Source organism: Chroicocephalus ridibundus, chromosome 16 (assembly GCF_963924245.1).
Source record: "Chroicocephalus ridibundus chromosome 16, bChrRid1.1, whole genome shotgun sequence".
Lineage (NCBI taxonomy): Eukaryota > Metazoa > Chordata > Aves > Charadriiformes > Laridae > Chroicocephalus > Chroicocephalus ridibundus.
Genome location: NC_086299.1, coordinates 10,517,788 through 10,538,555, shown reverse-complemented (window position 1 = coordinate 10,538,555; position 20,768 = coordinate 10,517,788). Strand labels below are relative to the sequence as shown.

Genomic DNA, 20,768 nt, shown 5'->3' with positions numbered 1-20,768 from the left:
GGGCTCCGGGCCGCCACGGGCTCCGGGCCGCCACGGGCTCCGGGCCGCCACGGGCTCCGGGCCGCCACGGGCTCCGGGCCGCCACGGGCTCCGGGCCGCCACGGGCTCCGGGCCGCCACGGGCTCCGGGCCGCCACGGGCTCCGGGCCGCCACGGGCTCCGGGCCGCCACGGGCTCCGGGCCGCCACGCCGCCACGGGCCTTCTTCAGGTGACCAAGGAAGGAGAAATGTCCCACTCCGCCCCGCCCAAAAAAAAACTGGTGGCATTGCCCGTCCTCACCCATTCTCCAAGTCCACAGCACAAAGGATCTACCAAAAGGCTCCCGCTGGCACCAAAAATTAAGCAAAAGCGGGCTGACGGTTTTTCTGGTTTTCTCCCAAGCCCCAAGTGAAGGTGCTGGAGATGAAGGGCTGTCACCCGAGGTAAAGCACGGGGGAGGCGCGGAGACGGAGAAACCGCAAGGGACAAAGTAGGCTTGGTCCTGCAGAGCTGCCGCACCAGCTGAAGGCAAGAGGATAGTAGAGAAAAAAAAGACCAAGACATGGAGAAGAGACACACCACTTCTTGAAGGTGAGGACCTTCAACTGAGCAGAATCTGAGATCCTCAGAAAGTGCCAGATGGCCCTGGACCTGCAGAAGTTGCTTCCTACTCACAGTACTGCAGCCGGCATCCCCAAAAGAGGAGTTCTGGTGCCCGAACGCTGCCAGCACCAGAGGCATTGGTGGGATGGGAGCTCTGGAGGTCTCAGTTCCACCTCCCGCTCACAGCGGGACCACCATGGCACTGGAGCGGGGTGGCTGGGGCTTAGTTTGAGCTTTAAAAGTGTCCCCAACCTGGGCTTTGCCACCCTCCTGAAGAAGGAGGGGACATCCTGCAGGAAGCCCACGGCTGCGAGTCGAACGGCGCAGCCCCTCGAGACTCCTGCAGGGTCCCAGACAGGGGATCTCCCAGTCTCCTCCTCCAGAAGTTGAGATTGTTTCTCTCCTTCGCCATCGCGGAAGTCCAGAATCCTCCAAAGACAGCGTTTGCTGCACTTCTCCCACCCCTGGTCCCAACGCTCCTGCAAGGGCACGTTCAACACACCCATGTTTTTATAGTCTCCCCTTTGCCAGCCCACCCTGTGTCTTTCTGCAAGACTCCAAAGACGGACAACGGAAGCCCCATCACTCACAGGGCCCAATGGTCACCTCCGACACATGCTGGAAGAGCAAGACAGGCGTTTCTCAGAGCACACAACGCGTGTGCAGGACGTTCCCCCATCTTCTCCTTCCCTACTTGCATGTCTCCCGATGGGCACTTCCCACATCTCCGGATGACGGTCTCCACCCCCGTTCTCTCTCCACCTTCCGCAAGTGTCAGTCCCGGCCACACGCAAGTTGTTAATTTTTCTCCTGACGAGTTACTAGTGAGATGCCAGCACTCCTGACGAACCTGGACTGCTCCTCCCGCCGTAACCACATCCTCCCCACGCACCGGGACACTCCTTCAGCGCTCAGTGCTCCCTCCTGCCCCGCTGAGCCCATCCTCGTGCTCTTCTTGTGCTCTTCTGGGTTTATTTTCCTCCTTTTATGAGCACGCCTGATTTTCAGGTGATCAACGTCATTGCAAAAGCACTGTGCCTTCTTGAACACTCGGTGGTTTTAGTGCAGAGTCTCACCTCTGGAGAGGCTTCAACTACGTTCTTGTCTGTTACTGTCTTTCCTTCCAGCAAATTTATTTCAAGGAAAACAGGTAAATAGGCACACAACGGACAGCGGTAGAGCTGGTAGAGTTAAGTTTTTTTACCACAAAATTGCACACTTTGCTTCTTGCAAGCATGAGGAACACATGCTTAGAAGCTGGTAACCACATGGAGGCAGGATTTAGAGGAAAACCAGGGACATCCCAGTTCTAACTCCATCTCCTCCCAAGGCTGATCACTGCTGCCCCTCGTGCTTTCATCTCCCACCCTCACCACCTACTGCGACCTCTTGTCCCCAAGCCACGCTCATGCTCCGTGCCGCCTGTCTCCTCGCCTTCACGCTCCCCCTGCAAGCCTCGGAACACCCAGGGATGGAAGGAAAACCTTTGCGAAACAGCTGCTTTAGGGACACCGCTACAGTACCTATGTTTTGAACTGTGTTTCTGAGCAGAGTTCTTGAAGCCTAGGTCCACGGAATCTCCCCCGGAGCAACGGATACTCTCTCCAAAGCTGTCACCTCCTTTCCCCTCCATCCTTTACCGCGCTTGTTTCACCATCCACGTTCAACACCAGTTGACTGCCAGCTCTGCCGCTCCACTCCAGCGATAACAACAGAACATCATCTTTTCTGCAAAGCACCATTCCTTCCGTACAACAATCCGAAAAGAAACTTTGAAGAGGCAGATTCCAGAAAATCTTTTATATACAGACATATTTACCATTTCTCCACCTCCCGGTTCTCCCAGCCCACGGGACAGAAATAAAGCAATATATCCTTTCCTTCATGAGACACTAGAACAAATACCATCCTCTGGAACGTTTTCACTTCAGTGTATTTTTCTTTTTCAAAGCAAGCAACAATAACCATTAACGAGCTGTAAAGCCATGTGTTCTTGGACGGCAGCCTTTCCCACAGTGTCTCACTGAGGATTGTTTTATTTACCTGGGATAGAGAACGGCTCCAGTTCCACTCCCTCTCTAGTACAATTTCACCTGTTTCTTTCAGAGCCGGTCCTCAGGCTTTCTTCTCTATAAATGCGGTGTGTTGGCCCTGAAGATAGCTCACTATCTTTTCCTCTATTTCCATGCCTCGCGCTATTTCCTCGTCAGAAAGAGATAACGGAGTCTGCGAGTCTTTGGTTACAATAATAACAGAGGTTCTCCGGGACTCCAGGATATTGGCCACCACCACCTGGTGACGATATTTCTCCAGCGCCTGCTGTGATTTATCGATTAAGATCAAGGGATCCGTCTCCAGTTTGAAGGAAATAACAAATGCCTCTGGGGCCCATTCTTTGACGAGAGGAGACAGCATTTTTGGCACCATCTTCATTGTGATCTGCGTTGGGGAAAGAGAGCAGAGAAAAGTTCCAGTAAAAACATTACGATGCCTTTTAATAAGAGATGGGATGGCTAGGGAAATTCCAGCTTCACTTTATGTTATATTTACACTGGGAAGTTTTCCAAAGCAGTATTTGGTCAGATCTCACCAAACAAGGTTAAAATGTCACTGGCATGCACTTTAAAATTAAATTAAATTATCGGTCTGGTATTAACAAAAAGTAGGGTGTTCTTAAGCGATGAAACAGGCCCACGGTAACTGCATAAACATTTTGTTATTTAAGAGCTAAAACCCACTCCGGGAATATAAACATAAGCAGAGGAAGATAAAAAAAAAAAAAAAAAAAAAGAATTAACTGCAGAAGTCCGACTTCTCAGCTCTCCAAAACCCAGGCACCTTGTCAAATCTTAATCCTTCTTTCTAGCAACTTTTTAAGGCACAGGAAGCACAGGGGAAAAAAAGTAGGAGTCTGCTCTCCAGCTTCTTAACCTCCAGGTCTGCCACTGGGAACTGGGGAGGGTCTCACTTTTCCTATGCTAAGGATAAAGAGCTAAGTCCAGCAGCTCATTAAAAGCTAATTAAACTAAATAAATTTGGTGTTTGTTATATACAGAGCTCTGGATCCACACGCTCCCACAGCTGAAAGGGATCTGGACACGAGACACGCGCTACACCTTTGGGCTGCTGTCAGGGGCAAGCAGAAAGGCAGCAACACGAGTACTCCAGCAGCGGCTACTCTTCAGCTGTCCGAGATCCACCATCCACTCCTCCCCGTGCTGCAAGCATGTACCACTTTAAAGGGATATTTCCATGGGATTTTGCTTCCATGAAAATTCACCTTCCCATTCCCAGTGAAAAGGCATGATTTTTTGGCCAGCGAGTCGTTGCTTTGCAACCTTTCCCGGGTCTTATTCCCAGCCAGACCCCAGGCAGCCAGGAGCCCGGCAGGACGCTGGGAGAGGAGGAGGGGATGGCGGAGGGGGGCCATGCCCAGGGGTGCCTCACCTGCAGGGGCCCCTCCGAGGACTGGATCTTGTGCTCGGGCATCTCGGAGGCGGGGATGTAGAAATCCGACACGGCGGCTGCCAGGTAAAACATGACACTGGAGCCTGCGAGAAACACAACTGCAGTCACCCACCGCCCCTGGCACGTAGCGAGCAGCCTGGGCCCCTCACCCCAGGGACCTCTGGGATGGACCAGAGCCCATTGGGCTCCCAACCACCCCCCACACCAACTAGGGGAGCCCAGGACCCCTGTCAGAGACCCCCCCATTGCCTAGCAGCACCGTCCCGAGCAGGGCAGTGCTAACCAGACACACTGGAGCCCCTCATATACACTGTCATCCAGCAGGGCCTCCTTGTCCCCTCGCACAAAGCCACACAGGCCCCCAGGGATGATCCAGACCCTCGTGCTGGGGGACTGAAGCCCCCACAGGCTCCCTTGTCCCTTCATGCCAGTCCCGATGGTCACTGGGGCCACCTTGTCCCCTCACGTCTGGGCCCCACAGTGACCAGGACCACCTTGTCCCCCCACACCTGGGTTCTGGGCCGCCTCGTCCCCTCACCACTGGGCCCCACGGTCACCGGGGCCGCCTCGTCCCCTCACCACTGGGCCCCACGGTCACCGGGGCCGCCTCGTCCCCTCACCACTGGGCCCCACGGTCACCGGGGCCGCCTCGTCCCCTCACCACTGGGCCCCACGGTCACCGGGGCCGCCTCGTCCCCTCACCACTGGGCCCCACGGTCACCGGGGCCGCCTCGTCCCCTCACCACTGGGCCCCACGGTCACCGGGGCCGCCTCGTCCCCTCACCACTGGGCCCCACGGTCACTGGGGCCGCCTCGTCCCCTCACCACTGGGCTCTGGGCCACCTTGTCCCCTCACACTTAGCCCGGTGGTCACTAGGGCCACCTTGGCCCCTCACCACTGGGCCCCACAGTCACTGGGGCCACCTGGACTCTGGGCCACCCTGTCCCCTCACGCTAGAGCCCCGGGGTCACCTTGTCCCCTCACGCCTAGTCCAACAGTCACTAGGGCCACACTGTCCCTCACACCTGGCCTGCTGCTGGTGCCACCCCGTCCCCTCACGCCGGTCCCCTCCCCATACCGAAGGGCGCCAGGGCGCGGGCGGCGGCCTTCAGCAGCGCCAGATACTCGGCCAGCCCGGTGAACTCGATGGCCAGCAGCGCCCCGTCCTCGGTCGCCCGGCGGTAGTCGCGGAGGGCGGGCAGGAGGGCGGGGAGAGCGGCGGGGTCGGCGGCCACGCCGGGCGGCGGCCCAGGGGTGAGGCGGAGGGCGTCGAGCAGGGCGGGCCCGGGCGGCGGGAGGACCCTGGCCCAGGGGAAGGCGGAGCGGGCCCGGTGCAGGAAGCAGACGCCGTAGCCGGCGGCCACCAGCCGCTCGGCCGAGGCGGCCCCGCGCCTCCCGCTGCTGAAGTTCTCCAGGAAGCGGACGGCGCGCGCCTCCAGCGGCACCTGCGTCCCGCCCGACGTCACCAGCGCCACGCGCCGCCCGCGCGCCGCCTGCCCCGCCGCCCAGGCCCGCACGCGCCCCTCTGCCGCCGCCGCCGCCGCCTCCTCCCCGCCACCCGCCGCCGCCGCCGCCGCCATGCCCGCCCCGCCCACTTCCGCCGGAAGTCGCGCCAACCGGAAGCGTCGCCTTGGCAACGCGGCGGCGGCCGCGGGGCGGGCGGCGCTGGAGGGGTCTCGCCGCTGCGAGCTTTGTGGGGCGGCGGCGGCGCGGGTCCGTTGCGAGGGCTGCCGCCTCACGTACTACTGGTGAGAGCCCCGCCGGCGGCCCGGCACCGGGGCAGGCCCGGGACGCGGCCCGGGAGGAAGCCCGGGAGGCAGGGACAGGGTGCAGGGCGCAGGGAGAAGGCCCCGGGCGAGGCCCAGGAGGCAGGAGCGGTCCTGGGGTACAGGGACCGGGTAAGGGCAGGGATTAGCCCCGGGATGGGGCGCAGGGCACAGGGAAGAGGCCCAGGGTGAGGCCCAGGAGGCAGGAACAGGCCCGGGACAGGGCAAGGGGCAGAGACTAGCCCCACCGCAAGGCTGAGGACACACAGAGGAGGCCCTGGACGAGGCACAGGAGGCAGGAACAGGCCCAGGATAATGCTCAAGGCACAGGGAGAAGGGTTAGGATAAGGCCCAGGAGGCAGGAACAGGAACAAAGGACAGAGCAAGAGGCAGGGAGAAAGCCCACAACAAGGCTCGGGACACAGGGAGAAGGACCAGGAGGCAGGAACAAGCCCAGGACAGGGCAAGAGGCAGGGACTAGCCCAAGACAAAGCTCAGGACACACAGAGGAGGCCCAGGACGAGGCACAGGAGACAGGAACAGGCCCAAGGCAAGGCTAAAGGCACAAGGAGGAGGCCCAAGAGGCAGGAACAGGCCGAGGACAGGGCAAGAGTCAGGGACCATCCCCACCACAAGGCTTAGGGTGCAGGGAGAAGGCCCACGATGAGGCACAGGAGTCAGGAACAGGCCTAAGACAAGGCTCAAGGCACAGGGAGAAGGGTCAGGAGGAGGCCCAGGAGGCAGGGACAGGCCCAGGGCAAGGGCTGAGAGACAGGGACAAAGCCTGGCATGCGTTCTGGGACACAGGGACAGGGCAAAAGGCAGGGACTAGCCCAGGGACGAGGCTTGGGATACAGAGACAAGCCTTAGGAACTGGCTTAGGACACAGGATGGAGCCTGGGAGGCAGGGACAAGGCCTGGGACAAGGCTCAGCAGGCAGGGTAGTGGGAACTGGGGCGGGCACACTCAGCAATCGCTCAGCTGGGGCATTCCTCCTCCCTTCCAACGGTGCCCGCATCAAATAGAGAGTCATGCAATGAAGTTTTTGGATGTTTGTACAAATATCTTCACTTACACGGGGTCTTCAGTGAAGTCACACGTTAACTATGTATTTAATTGGTTTCACAATGACCCGGGGTTTGTTTGGCTTTGGGGTTTTTTTTGTGTACCGCAGAGTTGAAAGCCAGGCGTTTGTTCAGACCTAACTGTTGGGAGTTTTGTGAGTGATTTAAATAAGGTTTTAACGTGCAGAATCACGGTGAGTTGGCAAGACAGCACTGTGTTCCCGTTTGGGAATATCGAGTACACATACTAGGTGCTCTGCGAGCAGACGAAAGGGTGGTGGCTGTTGTGGGTAATTCTTGCAGTGAAAGTCCAGAAGACACAAGAGGCAATAATCTTTCCTTAGATAGTTTCCAAGCAAACAAAAATGTTGTTCTTCCCTTATTTTGTTAGTGATGTAGCTCATCAAAAAGCTGACTGGGTTAGTATCCACGAGCGAATATGCCAGCTGCTGATTCCAATCCGTACGTCCGTCCCTTTTCTCCTTTCTGAAAAAGAAAGAAAACATGGCACGGAGCAGCTGGTGAAGAGGCAGGTATGTACAAGAAAAACGAACACCACTTCAAAGTGCTGCCAGTGAAATTCAATTAGGTCTCTTCTTCCTAGGCTTTGATGTACGTAGTGTTGGGAGGGCACCTGGTTGGTCGGTCGGTCGGTACTTAGTTGCAGAGCTCTAATTTTTTTTTTTTTAAACAAGAACTCTATAATATGGGGAGCGAGAGCATCCTCTTTCCAATTCTACGAGCCTTTTGCCTTTTTCACAGTCCTTACTCGTAGTCCTGAGCTTCCTCAGGCAGCGGTAATCCTGGATCTCCCACCTTGCCAGGTAGTCCATCTCCCTGGTTAATCCGGGATCCAGCTGAGTTTTGCTTCTTACAGGCTGTCCTCATCCTTCGCTGATGAGAGGGATTCCCCTTTCTCAAAGCAGGGGGGGACAAAGAAATGAAGTCCTCTCCCTTTGTTTACCTGGCCAACTTTAAACGCCCTTTCCCACTAAATACGGTCTTTTATCTCTGTGTTTTGGCCTCGTGGGCGGTGCAGATGTGCAGCTCCTTTCCAGCCCGCGTGGTTTGCAACTCTTTTTTTTGTTTTGTTTTGTTTATGGGATGGCGGGATCTGCTTTTCCACAATGTTGATAAAATAAAATAACCCACCCAAGTACATCTGCTGCTTAAAACGATCTTGCCCATAAAAATAAATTATCCTTCTATCGTTGCATAACTCCTAATCGCAGAATAATAGGACAACAGAACAGCTGAAAGCGAGCTGGTAACAATCAAATGATGCTACTGAGAAGAACAGCGTTAATCTTCTGGATTTTACATCACATGTTATTTTTAAGGTTGTTTCTGGGCCAGGTGCTTTGGTGACTGGCTCGTTGCTGCGGTCTTTCTTGGGGGCATCCAGAAGGAGAAAGTCTGAAAGGGACGGAATCTGCGCCGACAAAAGTCCTGCTTGGTAAAAGCTTGCGACAGGCTTTAGGCAGCAGATGCCTTTAGCATTCGTAGGACTTGGGCACTGGCAACCCAGTTTGGTTTTGAAAATCCCATCTGCTTGAAAATCACAGGCAAGATTGTTGACCAAAGTCCAAAGAAGGTGTGTTAGAACAGTATGTCCCAGAAGCGTCAGGAAAAAATGCAAGAGCTCCTCTGTTCCAGGTTACGTTTAAGTTCCTCTTTTATAAAGTCTGCTAAGAAAAAAAGTTAAAATCGGTCTTAGTGGGGGGTGGTGGCAGGGTTTTTCTCCATCCTTAACTGCTTAAAGCTTTTCCAAGGAACTTCACCTATATATCGGACACTGATGATACTGAAAGCATCTTTTATTACGTAGCTAAAGTATGCTGTATGCATTACGAAGGACCACGTGGCCGCCAGATGAAGGAAGTACTCACTCATTAGCTTGAAGCTAATCTTTTTTTTTTATTAGGTTCCAGGGGAAGACAGCAGGAAGACAGGGCTGGTGGAGAAGGGAGAGTCACTCCTTGATTGGAGTGCACGCCCAGGTTAGCACACGGCAACTGCAAACCTGCAGCTTGAGCTGAGCTTTGGAATGACTTCATGGGAAAAGTCATAGAGATCAGGCTCTGATTTTTTTATTTTTTTTTTAAGTAGAGTTTTTTTTTATAGGATCTTTAACAACCCTGTTACATTTGTTCTTTGACCTTTGTCTCCAGACTATTAAAACTAAAATAGATTCTGGGAACCGTATGTGCAGGGACACTTTGTCTTCCTTCTCTCCAAAGTAAGAGTGAAAGTGCGGAAACACCCTGTTACCTGTTTTCTTTCACAGCAAGACTGCAGCTCCTAGCCCACAAATGAAGCCTGCCTTTATGTACAGCAAGGTATAGGGTGGAGAGCGTTGGGCCTAGACTGACCGACAGGCGTTGGAAGAGCGGTACGGAGAGGGTGAGATTATTTACTGCCCCGTCTTGGTGGCTTCGTCGCATTCCTATTCAGAGAGTCAACAGAAATGCTTTAAAAAAGGTCTTTGGAGCTCAAGGAAAAGCTACGTAGCCTCACGATGGTCAGAGAAAAAACCTTCTGCTCAAAGCCTGCCCGTAGGTTTATTATTTTTTGAACGTTTCTGCTGTACTTTACAAACTCCTGTGCGGTGTTTGTTTAGAAAACACACGGCTCCAGCCTCAGCCAGGACACAGGAAAGCTTGTGCACAACAAAATGCCCTGTGGCTCAGGGGAAGGTGCACGAAGCTGAGAGCCAGGAGGTTATGAGTTACCTCGTCTGTTCGCCAAAGCTTTGTTGATAGAAATCTGCTTTTGTCAACATAGCCGGGGGGGTGCCTGCAGACAGTACCTCCAAACTGACAAAACTCCAAGTTTCTGTTTGTAGAATAGCCTCACCTGCCTGCGTGATGTCAGCTTACCGCAGCCCCTGGGTGCGGGAAAAGATCCATGCCTCAGCCGGCTACAGCAGTCCTCCAGCACCGACGCTAGCCCCGCCGACTGCAGGTTTCAACTCAAACTGACTGGAAGCCTGCCTTCCTCTTTAAATCATCCTTTCTTCAAGCATGCCATCGGTTTTGGCGCCTGTGAGCGAGTAAATGAACGTGGCGCCGAACCCCGAGTGTGTTCCCAACCCCCTGCACCCACCTGGAGCAGAGCTGGGGTCCTCAACCGCCTCAAACCCCAACGGGGGGAAAAACTGCGTGGGGGCATCTTCAGAGAAACCTCTGTAATTGCAACACACATGAAAAGAGCCTGAAGTGTGCAGGTCCGGGGGCGTGGGGCTACCGGCAAGATGAAAAACAGCAGTGGGCCAAAGCTAACGATCCCCTCAAGGCTTGTAACTTCGCAGTCTTAAATATTCAGTGCTGCAGGGCTTCTGTTGTCTCCTGCCCTTTCTTCTCCTCCTGGGAGCTGTGCAAGAGTCTAACCCTTAGCTTGTCCTCCCTGCAGATGGTTTGAGATAGCTTACGTCATGGGAAGCAGCGATGATCCTATTGTCAAGGAGTAGAAAAAGAACGATGCCGATCTCCAGCACCTCCCCAGATGACAATCTGCTTGATACCCGCACACCAAAGCCAGCGCCGGTTGCGACAGAGAAAGAGCGGCATGGACAGAAAAGGCAGCCTGATAAATAACAGCTTTTGCTGCTCCTTGCCCTGAGCATGTGCTGACTTTCTCCTGGGCACCACACGCTCCCCCCACACGGCTTGGTTTCGGTGCTTTTTCACTCTCTATATGCTGGTAGCTCAGGAGCTAGAACGGGGATGACCGCTGTCTTTTCTAGCTCTTGGCTCTCCTTGCTGTGGCAGGGTGCTATCGCTCGGGGGTGTGTTTTTTGGAGCTCTCTTTTCTCCAGAAAGGATGTCCCTTTATTTCAGACGGGATATCCAGGAAACACTCGCAGCTTGTCCTTGAGGTTCCCTGTCCCTGAGCCGTTCCTTCACCTGTGGCATGACTCTCTGTGCCACTTTCCAAGTACTTAAAGCTCAGCAAAACGCCAAAACCTGGCCTCCAAAAGCACGGGGATTTGGTTTTTCTGCCCTCTGCTCAGCCACAGCTGGAAAACAAAAGGCAATAAAGAGAGAAAATGGTATTTTCTGCCGGCGCTCACTGCACAGGCCTGCCCGTGCCTCCTAGCAAGAGAACAGCGAGTGCCTTGCTGCCTTACCATGGCAGCGCTGCTGGGCGCACCAGCAACAAGATTTCTCTCCAGGCAGCTTTCCCGCTGCACCACTTGTGTGAAAAGCCGACGCAGAAGTGATGGGAGTTGGCAACAATTAGACTGAAAGCAAAGGGAAATAACTAACGAAGCATCCTGGCTCTTTTTCGCTGGCGTCCCTCTGCGCGTGGTAAGGGCACAGTTGCCGCGGAGCTCTTGGCAATGCACAGGCATCCAAACAGAGCCACATTTACGGAGCTGGTGAATAGATCAGATGCTGCAAAAGGGTGAAGAGCCCAAATGCGGTGTGGGCTGCGAGAAGCAGCAAAAGGCAGGAAGCAACTATACGTACGGGAAACGTTACGGATTCTGGCAACGAACAGAAATCCTGCAGAAGCTGCTTGACCTCCAAAGCCGGCTGGGGTGATGGATGTACGGGAGCGTAATGCGGTGCATTAGCGTGTTCTGATTTTGACCGGCTTTCCAGACTCGGCGCCTAAAATACCAGGCCCAGAACTGGCCGGGAGAGGGTGGGAGGAAGCTGCGGCACCATGTGAGGAGCTCTCTCCTCGCTTCCAGACCGCCTCTGCTGCAGCTGGAGGTGTGCCATGCTGGCACCAGCGTGGCAAACCATACGCTCCGCTGCCTGCTATGAGTCACTGTTATTACCGTCAGCAGAACCCCGCCGTAGCCCCTTTTGTCTAATCTTTTCTATGGTCTTGTGATGAGCATTTTCTGTGCTTCACAGCTTTTATTGCTGCAGCCTTATTAGTCCTTTTTCATCGGCGTAAAGGATTCTTCGCCTCATAAGACACCACATGACCTAAGAGGGTGTCCAAAGCTGTTCCTGCTAGAAGTGGGAATGAAAGCCAGGCTCTAATATAACAGCTTTAATTTCCATCCATTAATTACAGGCACAAACAACATTACAGTCTACTGGTTTACAGTTTGCAAACTTGAATGTAAAACAGACCATGCGTATTACTTCTTTTTATCCTTTGCTCGCTCTGTCCCATTACTGTTTCCCTGCAGAAATACATCATCGATCTGGCGTACAGCACAGCCCGGGAGTTTGTTTGGGATGGAAAGCACCAAGAAGCCATCCCTGCAGCTTTGCACGCGCTGCGTTTCAGTACCGAAGTGTACGGCTCAAATTCCGTGCAATTGGTGCCTGCTTATCTCCTCTTGGCCGAGGCCTCCACGGGTAAGTATTGTCTAAATAGTAACGTTGGCAAGGGCAAGACCTCCCTTGGGTCAGGTTTCTGGTTTCCTTTTACCACCAGGGAAGGACCAGCTCTGCGTTTCAACATTGTGCCATGTCTCTAGCCTGCCCTGCCTCAAGGGCATTTCAGAGAGATTTGAGAAGTGTCACGCACACACGCGCACACACACCCCTTTTCGGTGTGGGTCTGGGGAAAAGAATCACTCATCGGTGATGAGAGATCAATGAGAGCAAATAAAATGTTTTCTCCGTTTCTACCGATTCCCACGAGAGAAGCGGTATGAAAATCTATTCTTTACCTCTGTGGCTTCTTAGGACTCTCGGAAGCTTTACATTCCCCAGGGTGGTTGGTTGTGCTCTTATCTCCGGGAACCAGCAAACATTTCTGAGGCCATTGCATCAGAGGAATGCCTCTGTTCATTCACAAAAGCTCTGCCCGAAGCGGAGCTTTTTCTCCCTGACTGTATGCTTTATAAAAAAATGTCAAATTAGGACTCTGCATGGGGAGGACCGCTCTCCGCAGCTGCAGACGTAAATCTGAGAAATTGCTGTAAATCACTGCCGTTACAGGAGTAAATACAATGCTCTGCTGGCAGAATTGAGCTATCTCGATGATTGTCGTAAATGGTGTGGCGAGAGAAGGGGGGGGAAAAAAATCCCATGAGTAATTCTAGCGTGATAATAAAGGAGTCATTAGCGGCTGCCTGTAGCTTGCCCGTTTTGAACACGTGTTTCAGAGGTATTGAATGCAATACGCAGTTCCTGGCTTCTCCCGTAGCTCTGGCCACTCAGCCTGTCTGTAAATTAGATTTTCAACACCTGCTCGGCTGAGGGGCACTCGAGGGACAAGTGGGGAATCCACAAACGAGGTCTCCGTATCAAACCAGTGCGCAGGGGCAGCGGTATTCTCTAAATTACTAAATAACCCCCCTCTATCCTGCTTATTTCTACGTGTCATTTCAGGTGTTGGCCGTCTGCCGGAGGCATCCAAGTATCTCTCCCAAGCTCAGTGGATTGTCCTCACAACCCCCGACTGCGGCGCTGCTGTTCAGGGCAAACTACACCGTGGTCTGGGGCTTTTCTGTACCGCTGAAGGAAACTTTGAACAGGCTTTATACCACCTGGCAAATGATGTGAGCATTTCAAATACAGAAATGCTTTAATTTTTCTTGATCTCTAACGCTTCCAGGTGGATATGGAAAGCCCAGCGGGCAGATTTGTAATGCAGATTTTAGGTACCGAGAGGGTACACGTGACAAACACCTGAACCCTCTGGATCTAAGACACCTGTGTATCCATGTGCCCGCCGAAGTTGTGTTTCACCCCTTATCCTTATTCCCTTGAAGTGACGCATACCTTGTCTTCACTGCATCTGTTTATAAATATATCTGTCAGCTTTGTGACGGGACTGAGACGGGCAGACATTCCTACCCCAAACCGGCATAGCTGCCTTTTATTCAACAGATCAGTTACTTTATATTTTGGCTGTCATTTTTCTCGGTACTTTTTTCTGTTAAATAACGGCTGACAGAGAATTGGTCTCTAACGAACACCTTATTTAACTATTTAGATGTCTCCTTCAACAGCGTTTTCCCCCGCTTTGGTCTTTTTAGCCGCGAGAGCGGTTTGTCGGGTTTGCAGTGGTTTGTGCCACCTGTGTTCCTGAGGATGCTTGGCCTGTCACTTGATCCTCCAAAGGCAGATGAACTTCGCGACATCCTATTTCTGTCCCGTGTAGACTAAATTTATCCAGTGCCGGGTGATGCATACCCGCTACTGTTGAATTTGATAGTAGCTTTGTGTGGGCATAAATGATGACATACGGTTGAGGAGAATTAGATCCTTTCTATTATAATATATACAACCCTGACTTCGCTTAGTCTGGAAATCTTTGGGGAGATTCCCCGCTGTGCCGTTGTGTTTGTTTTTTTTTTACGTACCCTAAATCTGCCTGAAAGAGCGTCAGGTAATAGAGTTTTTTGGCTATTAGCAAGTCGCTGCTCTAATTCAGAGCAGCCCAAGACCTGCCTGAACTTTGGCTGCGTGTCTGAGATCTGCTGAGAGTCACACGCCAGCTCAGAATAGCTGGAATGCGCCGCTGCCTTCCCACCGCCCGGCTCTGGCTGGGGCTGCGGGGGGAGAAGCGGGCGCCGCGGGCAAGGCTGGGGAGCCGAAAAGCAGCGGCAGGGTCGTGCCTTTGGAGACGGGAGAGTTAGGGGTTGCAGGGTGAGAGGAGGAGATGTGGGAGACCTGCTCCAGCGGCGGGGTAACACGCTGCGACCAGGTTCCGCTGCCCCGGCGAGCGGGGACGGTTTGGGAGCGTTGCATAAAACTCAAAATACAGCTTTTTTAGTACCACGTTTTACCATCGTAATCAGGTATAGCTAATGCTATAGTTAGGAAAAAAAAAAAAACAATTCCCAGGTTTGATAGGAACGTTAAACTTCAGCTTTCTTTTTTTTTTTTACTATCGATTTCAGATTTACCTTGCTAGCTCTACATTTGGACTAAAATCTGTTGAGGCCTCTGGAGGGTATTTCCACATGGCTAATGTGTTCTTTCGCCAGAACAAAATGGACATAGCGAACTCACTCTACGCTGAGGTGGGTAAAACCAAAGGTCATCCCCTGTATATGTCCTCTGTATATTTCTCAGGTATTTTCGATGCTCTTTCCAATGTTTTTCCTCTTTCTGACCGCCTTTGGTGTGATGGTGACCGTATCAAGTGCCAGCAATGGGCCCTTGTGGCCGAGAAGGCCAATGGCATCCTGGGGGGCATCAAGAAGAGCGTGGGCAGCAGGTGGAGGGAGGTCATCCTCCCCCTCTGCTCTGCCCTGGGGAGGCCACAGCTGGAGCGCTGGGTCCAGTTCTGGGCTCCCCGGTTCCAGAAGGACGGGGAACTGCTGGAGAGGGGACAGCAAAGGGCTACCAAGGTGCTGAGGGGACTGGAACCCGTCTCTGATGGAGAAAGGCTGAGGGATTTGGGTCTCTCCAGTCTGGAAAAAAGACGGCTGAGGGGGGACCTTATCAACGCTGATAAATACTGAAAGGGGGGGTGTCAGGAGGATGGGGCCAGGCTCTTCTCAGTGGTGCCTGGGGACAGGACAAGGGGTAACGGGCACAAACGTGACCATGGGAAGTTCCATCTCAAGACGAGGAGGAACTTCTTTGCTGTGAGGGTGGCAGAGCCCTGGCACAGGCTGCCCAGAGAGGTGGGGGAGTCTCCGTCTCTGGAGATATCCCAACCCCGCCTGGAGGCGTTCCTGTGCCACCTGCTGTGGGTGACCCTGCTCTGGCAGGGGGTGGGACTGGGTGATCTCCAGAGGGCCCTTCCAGCCCCGGACAGTCTGGGATTCTGTGGTTACCTTTTAGCGTGATTATCAGAAACCCTTTTCACGGCGTTTCCATGGCCAGGGAAGAGTTGGCGAGCAGCAACGGGATACAAACGAGCCATGTTAAATTGCCTCTGAGAATCCGTGAAAAGTCTCAGTGATCAAAGATCGCCAGAACAGAGTGATCGAGCACGGGCAGTAACAATGACCTTCTCCCTCTAATAACTGAGGGGAAAAAAAAAAAAGAGCTTTCATTTGTTCAGCTTGATTTTCTATGGAAACGTTGCTTCGGCAGCGACCTGCCTCCGTTCCCCTGGCGAACTTCAACCAACTTTGCTTTTGGCGAACAGTTTCATTAGATCTGTTCACGTTTGATGCAAATTAATAGTCAGGTGGAGAAATGAGCTTCCAGCTAAGGCTGCCACCGGGCCAAGGGCGGTCAGATCTCGACGTGAAACACCCAGCTCGGCGGCAGCCAGCTCAGCGACCAGCCGGCACCCCGGTTATTGTGGCAGGGCCGGGCACTGCAGGACGCATTGTTTATAGAACAACTCGTTGCTAAATACCGTCTATTCATACAAGTGAAATAATTCATTTGCTTCCTGATAGGTAACCGACATCTGGCGTGCCTTTCTTCTGAAGTCAGTTCAAGCGCAGGAGCGAATTCTCGAGTCGCGGCCGGAAACGTCTCCGTTCGCCGGGGACGAGGAAGTCGGCGAGGACCGTATGAGTAAGCAGCGCTCTTGCGCAGAACCGTTCGGAAGACGGGCTTTTAAAGAATCCGTACGTCCCACCGCTCGTACCGACAGCGCTGGGGTTTGGCGGGGCGTTTCTGTAGCTCGAATTGAATCGGAATCACGGGGATTCCTGATGTTGACGCTCAGCAGATTGCGCTGGGTGAGACCAACGAGGCCGCTTTAGGAACGAGGGTGTGAAGTGGAAACGCAGCTTTGCCCTTATTCTTTTCATGCCTCTTCTCACAGCGCCCGTGGCGGGGACCGTAACGATACCAGATTTTGCCGTTCAGGATTCGATTCCACTTCAACATTCTCGCGTGTCGGCAGCTCCTTTGTCTCCATTTAATTCTATGACAGTGACGTTCCGTCTCACTTAGGCAGCTTCGCAGCTCTGTCTGCTGAAGCGGCAGGACACGATGGAATAGCATGTGCTGGGGACCGGGCGTATTCATCGGGAGGGAGGGTGGGGAATCCCTCACGAGGACGTACGGGTGCACAACGCAGCAGGAAGGGCGCCGGCCTGCAGGGCACGACCCTGCGCTCCGCTGAAGGAGACCGGCCTCTCGTCCTCCTCTCCTTTCTCCCGTTGATGCGCGTAAGAATATTGTCAGGGTTGGCTTGTTTCCGTCAGTCCCATGGCCTGGCGTCGTCCCCGTCCAGGAGGAACCGCGCCAGGGCAGGGCCGCACGATACCACCGTGGGTTATGACAGGGGTACGAAAGTCGCTCTTTTCACGCAGCTGTTATGACTCCACATCCTCACTAAAGGCTCATCAACACAATTACTGACTGCGCGAAAAGATATCCGGTAATGGGTGTGTGGAATTCGCAGGGAGCTGGGATACCGCGGTGATGCTTGTCGTAGAAACGCTTTGATGTCTAGAAGAGATAATCGGACGGTTCTGAATATATTATCTCCCATGCATCCGGCCAACCAGATCGGTTCACTCTCCGTGCAGCTGAAGCCCAGCGAGCGGAAGCGATCCGAGTGCTGAGCGCCGTGTTGGATGTCCGAGAACAGGCACCGAAGCAACGACCCGGGGAAACCGCCGGGGTTCTGCACGCTCTCGCCATGCTTTATTACCTGACCGGGGATTTACCAAAGGTAAGGTCTCGTCTGGTGAGAGGGTCCGGGGGTGTTGCCCGACTCTTCGTTTCGCCGCTCGCCCCGTCCCGTGAAGCCTGCGCTCACCTGGCACCTCTCCTGAGCCCGCAACGGCCTCGCGGCGCTGGGTGACCGAGGACAAAGCTGCCCGGGGAGCTCTGCGCGAAGCCAGCTCGCGCTCTGCGCCCTGCCAAGGCTCATGAAAAGGCCCCCGGGTCTGTGGTGTTCTCTGCCAGGCCATCCAACATCCCGTACTTACCCGCGTTTTCCACATTCGTCCCTCACCCGGGATATCCCGGCAGGGAAGCCGCCCGTCGCAGGCTGCATTCGGAGGCCAGGCGGGACGTTAACGCAGCGAGACGTGGGCCTCGCACCTGCCTCTCCTTGAGCCAGGCTCCCTGGAATTACCACGACGTTCGCGTGGGTTCACTCCGTCGGACCCCGTGACTCAGTTTGGAATTCGCACCCCTGTCTTTTTAGGGCTCAAAAATTTCCGATACGACCGCTAACTTCAGAGCGCCCGATCCTCTGCCTCAATAATCGTTGATTTTGGGGAAGTGCTGAGCGGTGACCAGCTGGAAATGAGGCCTCTCGGTTCGGGCTGAGCGCTCAAAAGCCCGAGTTCCTTCCGCCTGCGCTTCGGAGGGTGAAAACACAGATCTCTAATGGTCTCCTCGTCGTATCAGAGAGAGCCGTAATGATGCCAGTCAGCGTTTGGAAGACACAAAGAAACAAATTCAAATTAGAGAAAAGGCAAAAGCTTTGTAATTATGAGAATGTCTAATCCCTGGAAGAGCTACCAAGGGAAATGAGGGATTTAGTTCGGATAGAGTCAATAAAGCTGGGCCGGTTTTGGTTTGTTTTTTTTTTTTTTCCCTGAAACAGCTTTGGGAATGCTCGGATGAGCTGCTGCGTTCGAAGGGAGGTGACGCTCTGCGGCGCGGGGGGCTGGGGTTGGTAATCTCTTCTGTCTGCACCGCTGGATCCTACATACGATCTCTCTTGGCAGCTTTACTCTCTCCTGTAAAGCAGCTTGTGCAGGTCACCCCCGGCAGCAGGCGGCCGAGCGGGGCCTGGAGCCGCTGCAGCCGCCGCTCCTCCAAGTGAGCTCCGGCGGGTGTTTGAACTACCCCTCCAGAAAAGGCGAATTCCTGACAATTCCTTTGTCTTTTCTCTTCCGTTCCAGGCTCGCGAGGCCGGGCTGCGAGCCTTCCACCTGCTGAAACCGCTGCCCCGACAAGAGTCTCTAGAAACCGTCGGTCATTTGTTGGAGCTGATTAACTCCCAGCTTTCCTGCTCGAAATAAAGAACTCTTTCTACCCGAGCCAGGTGTTCAGCTGGGTTATCGCGCCGATGGGCTGCTGGAAACGAAAAGCGTTCCCGAGCCGCGGGTCCTTTCTGCTGCTGCCGTCGTCCCAGCGGTGCCCCTTTCTGTCTCGAGGTGTTTGAAAATTAAACATTTTGGTATGAGTTAGTTTTCACGTGCTGCTCGGCCTTAGGGCGTAACAGCACGAGGGCGGGAAACAAAAGCACAACCAACACGCGGCTCATAAATCATTATCTAATGATTTATGAATAAGCAAACAGCCTCTTACGTCCTCGCATTGTCTGTCCAGCAGCTAAGACACGCAGAGGTGTGTTTGTTACCGCTTTCCCCGCTTTGCCTTTCAGCTTGACGAAGGAGATACCGGGGCGGGACGCGGGGAAGGTCCTCGCTGCGTACTCAGCGTGGCTGGTTGTCACCTGCTCCCTGGGAGCCGGCCGGGCTCCATCAGGGGTTGCTCCTCTCCGCGGTGCCCCTCCGTCTCCACATCTCTCTTTTTGCAGCGCTTTCGAGGAATCTCGGAGCTCGGGGCACCGAGGGACTTGCTTGTTCCGCTTGTGGAGGAACTTGCAGCCAGGAGGAACCAGGAGAACGGCGTGAGGGACTAGAAGCAGCCTTGAGGGAAAGGATTAAAAGGCCGGCGAGCTCCAGTCAGCACTTCCAGCCCAAAGGAGACACGGTTTCCTCATGGCTGAGAGCTCGCCAGCACGCGGGCAGCCCGTTAACTCCGACGCCAACCTCCGGAGGAGGAAATCCCTTGTGTCACCCGGAGCTTCTGCCCACGGAGCTCCACCGAGCAGGGTCCCAGCCTGCAGCTCCAGCGGGAGCCGCCCCAGAGGGCGGCACGGAGACCCGCGGGGCAGAGGGTCCCGGTGTCCCTCGCTGTGGAGGCAAAGGGACGTTGGCACAGGGCTAGAGGAGACCCCGGGGAGCGAGACGGGACACGGGCTGGGCCTGAGCTGGGTTCAGACGCGGAAGCATGTGACGGCCTCGCGCAGCTGGGGAAGAGGTGAAGGGAAACTTGCCCTGCTGCTCCGGTCTGAATTCAGCTCAGCTTTAAGCCTACGATTAAGTCTCATTTACTTCAGGAGGATTTATGAGTGCATTTAATTGCCTCGCTGAATTGGGATGGAGTCAAGTACGCTTTCTAAACGCTTCGTCAAGCTGGGACCTGAGCAATTAGAAGGGATTGATGCTGCCGGTGGAGGGAAAGCCTCCGCTTCAGCCCGTGTTTCGTTACACGGGGTGGTTGGGGGGCACGAGGGCCCCCACGGCAGAGGGGGTGGGAGACTGCGGCGCCCTCCCGGGGGAGATCCTGGTGTGTCACGTCCACCCTCAGCAGGTCTCCCCACGGCCGGAACGACCACCTCCGCGCGAGAGGGGACTGCGCCTTGCTGGCACCGTGCCGCGGGGCGCGGAGGATTCGGGTCACCGTGGCCGGGGATTTGGAGGCGCGGGCTCGGCGCTGGCGGTAATCCCCGGGGACGCTCTGCAGCCGGGCTGAGCCCGCCCGACGCGCCGGGCTGGCGGCTCCGTGTCACCGCGCCGGGCTGTTCAACGCCCTCAAAGACGGCGTGAAAATGGACTTTGCGTGGAGCTGGGCATCCCCAGGAGCGGCGACGGGCAGGGGCTGGGAGTGGGAACGGTAGCGCGGGGGATGAGAAGAGCCCTGGGCAAATAAAGACCATTTTGGGGAGCTTTGAAAGATTTTTTTATGAGAGCCATTTCCTACAACACGCTGCAACAGCCCTTTCCAGCACGTGCCCTTCAGGGCAAAGAGACTGAGTAATAAATCGCATTTTTTTCAATAAATAGAAAAAGGCCTGAAGTGACCAAGATCAGCATTTCTTTGCCCGAAAGTGTTCAGGCTTGCAGCTCTTGGCACCTTCTCTGTTAAAGGGGAAAGGGAAAAAAAAAAAAAAATTTCACCAAGAAGCGGCAACCGCCCTCCCTGCCTGGCGCGGGCGGTTGCTCCGTCCCCAGCAGATGCCCCGCGGGCTGGGCCGGGGTCCGGCGAGGGGACGGAGCGGGTCAAGGCTCGGGGCAGG

At 54.7% G+C, this 20,768-nt stretch overlaps 3 protein-coding genes across 6 annotated transcripts in view; 1 reads left to right on the top strand and 2 right to left on the bottom strand.

Annotated features, from left to right (window-relative positions):
• CCDC30 (coiled-coil domain containing 30) overlaps positions 1-2,698 on the bottom strand; it is a 53,206-nt gene extending 50,508 nt beyond the window's left edge. Inside the window, exon 1 of the mRNA XM_063353857.1 lies at positions 280-2,698. Within this exon, the coding sequence (XP_063209927.1) occupies positions 280-720 (441 nt within the window). The 5' untranslated portion in view covers positions 721-2,698. The remainder of the gene's footprint in view (positions 1-279) is intronic.
• Positions 1,165-5,631, bottom strand: PPCS (phosphopantothenoylcysteine synthetase). The gene is made up of 5 exons (XM_063354126.1): positions 5,626-5,631; positions 5,130-5,544; positions 4,030-4,133; positions 2,749-3,021; positions 1,165-1,200 (listed from the first exon to the last, which is right to left on the bottom strand). The coding sequence occupies exons 1-5, from the start codon at positions 5,629-5,631 to the stop codon at positions 1,165-1,167; spliced, it is 834 nt and encodes a 277-aa protein (XP_063210196.1).
• On the top strand, positions 5,407-20,363 carry ZMYND12 (zinc finger MYND-type containing 12). Of its 4 annotated transcripts, none has more exons than XM_063353853.1 (8): positions 5,407-5,799; positions 7,273-7,414; positions 12,034-12,205; positions 13,187-13,356; positions 14,704-14,826; positions 16,165-16,285; positions 17,230-17,396; positions 18,583-20,363. In XM_063353853.1, exons 1-8 carry the CDS (start codon positions 5,630-5,632, stop codon positions 18,700-18,702), a joined length of 1,185 nt encoding a protein of 394 aa, XP_063209923.1. In that variant the 5' UTR covers positions 5,407-5,629; the 3' UTR covers positions 18,703-20,363. The 4 variants fall into 4 exon arrangements, with proteins under 4 accessions (XP_063209923.1, XP_063209924.1, XP_063209925.1 ...); XM_063353854.1 differs by having other exon boundaries at positions 17,251-17,396; positions 18,583-20,359; XM_063353855.1 differs by lacking the exon at positions 18,583-20,363 and adding an exon at positions 17,877-18,571.
• Positions 20,364-20,768: the final 405 nt, after the last annotated feature.

Bases quoted from the DNA above. Each gene is read 5' to 3' on its own strand.
- ZMYND12 (XM_063353853.1), top strand. From the start codon at position 5,630: ATGCCCGCCCCGCCCACTTCCGCCGGAAGTCGCGCCAACCGGAAGCGT. The intron at 12,206-13,186 runs GTAAGTATTGTC...GTGTCATTTCAG, and splicing joins CTTGGCCGAGGCCTCCACGG to GTGTTGGCCGTCTGCCGGAG. The intron at 17,397-18,582 runs GTAAGGTCTCGT...CTTCCGTTCCAG, and splicing joins TGACCGGGGATTTACCAAAG to GCTCGCGAGGCCGGGCTGCG.
- PPCS (XM_063354126.1), bottom strand. The intron at 3,022-4,029 runs GTGAGGCACCCC...TCCCCAACGCAG, and splicing joins CCTCGGAGGGGCCCCTGCAG to ATCACAATGAAGATGGTGCC. The intron at 1,201-2,748 runs GTGAGCTATCTT...TTGCTCTTCCAG, and splicing joins TGGAAATAGAGGAAAAGATA to CATGTGTCGGAGGTGACCAT.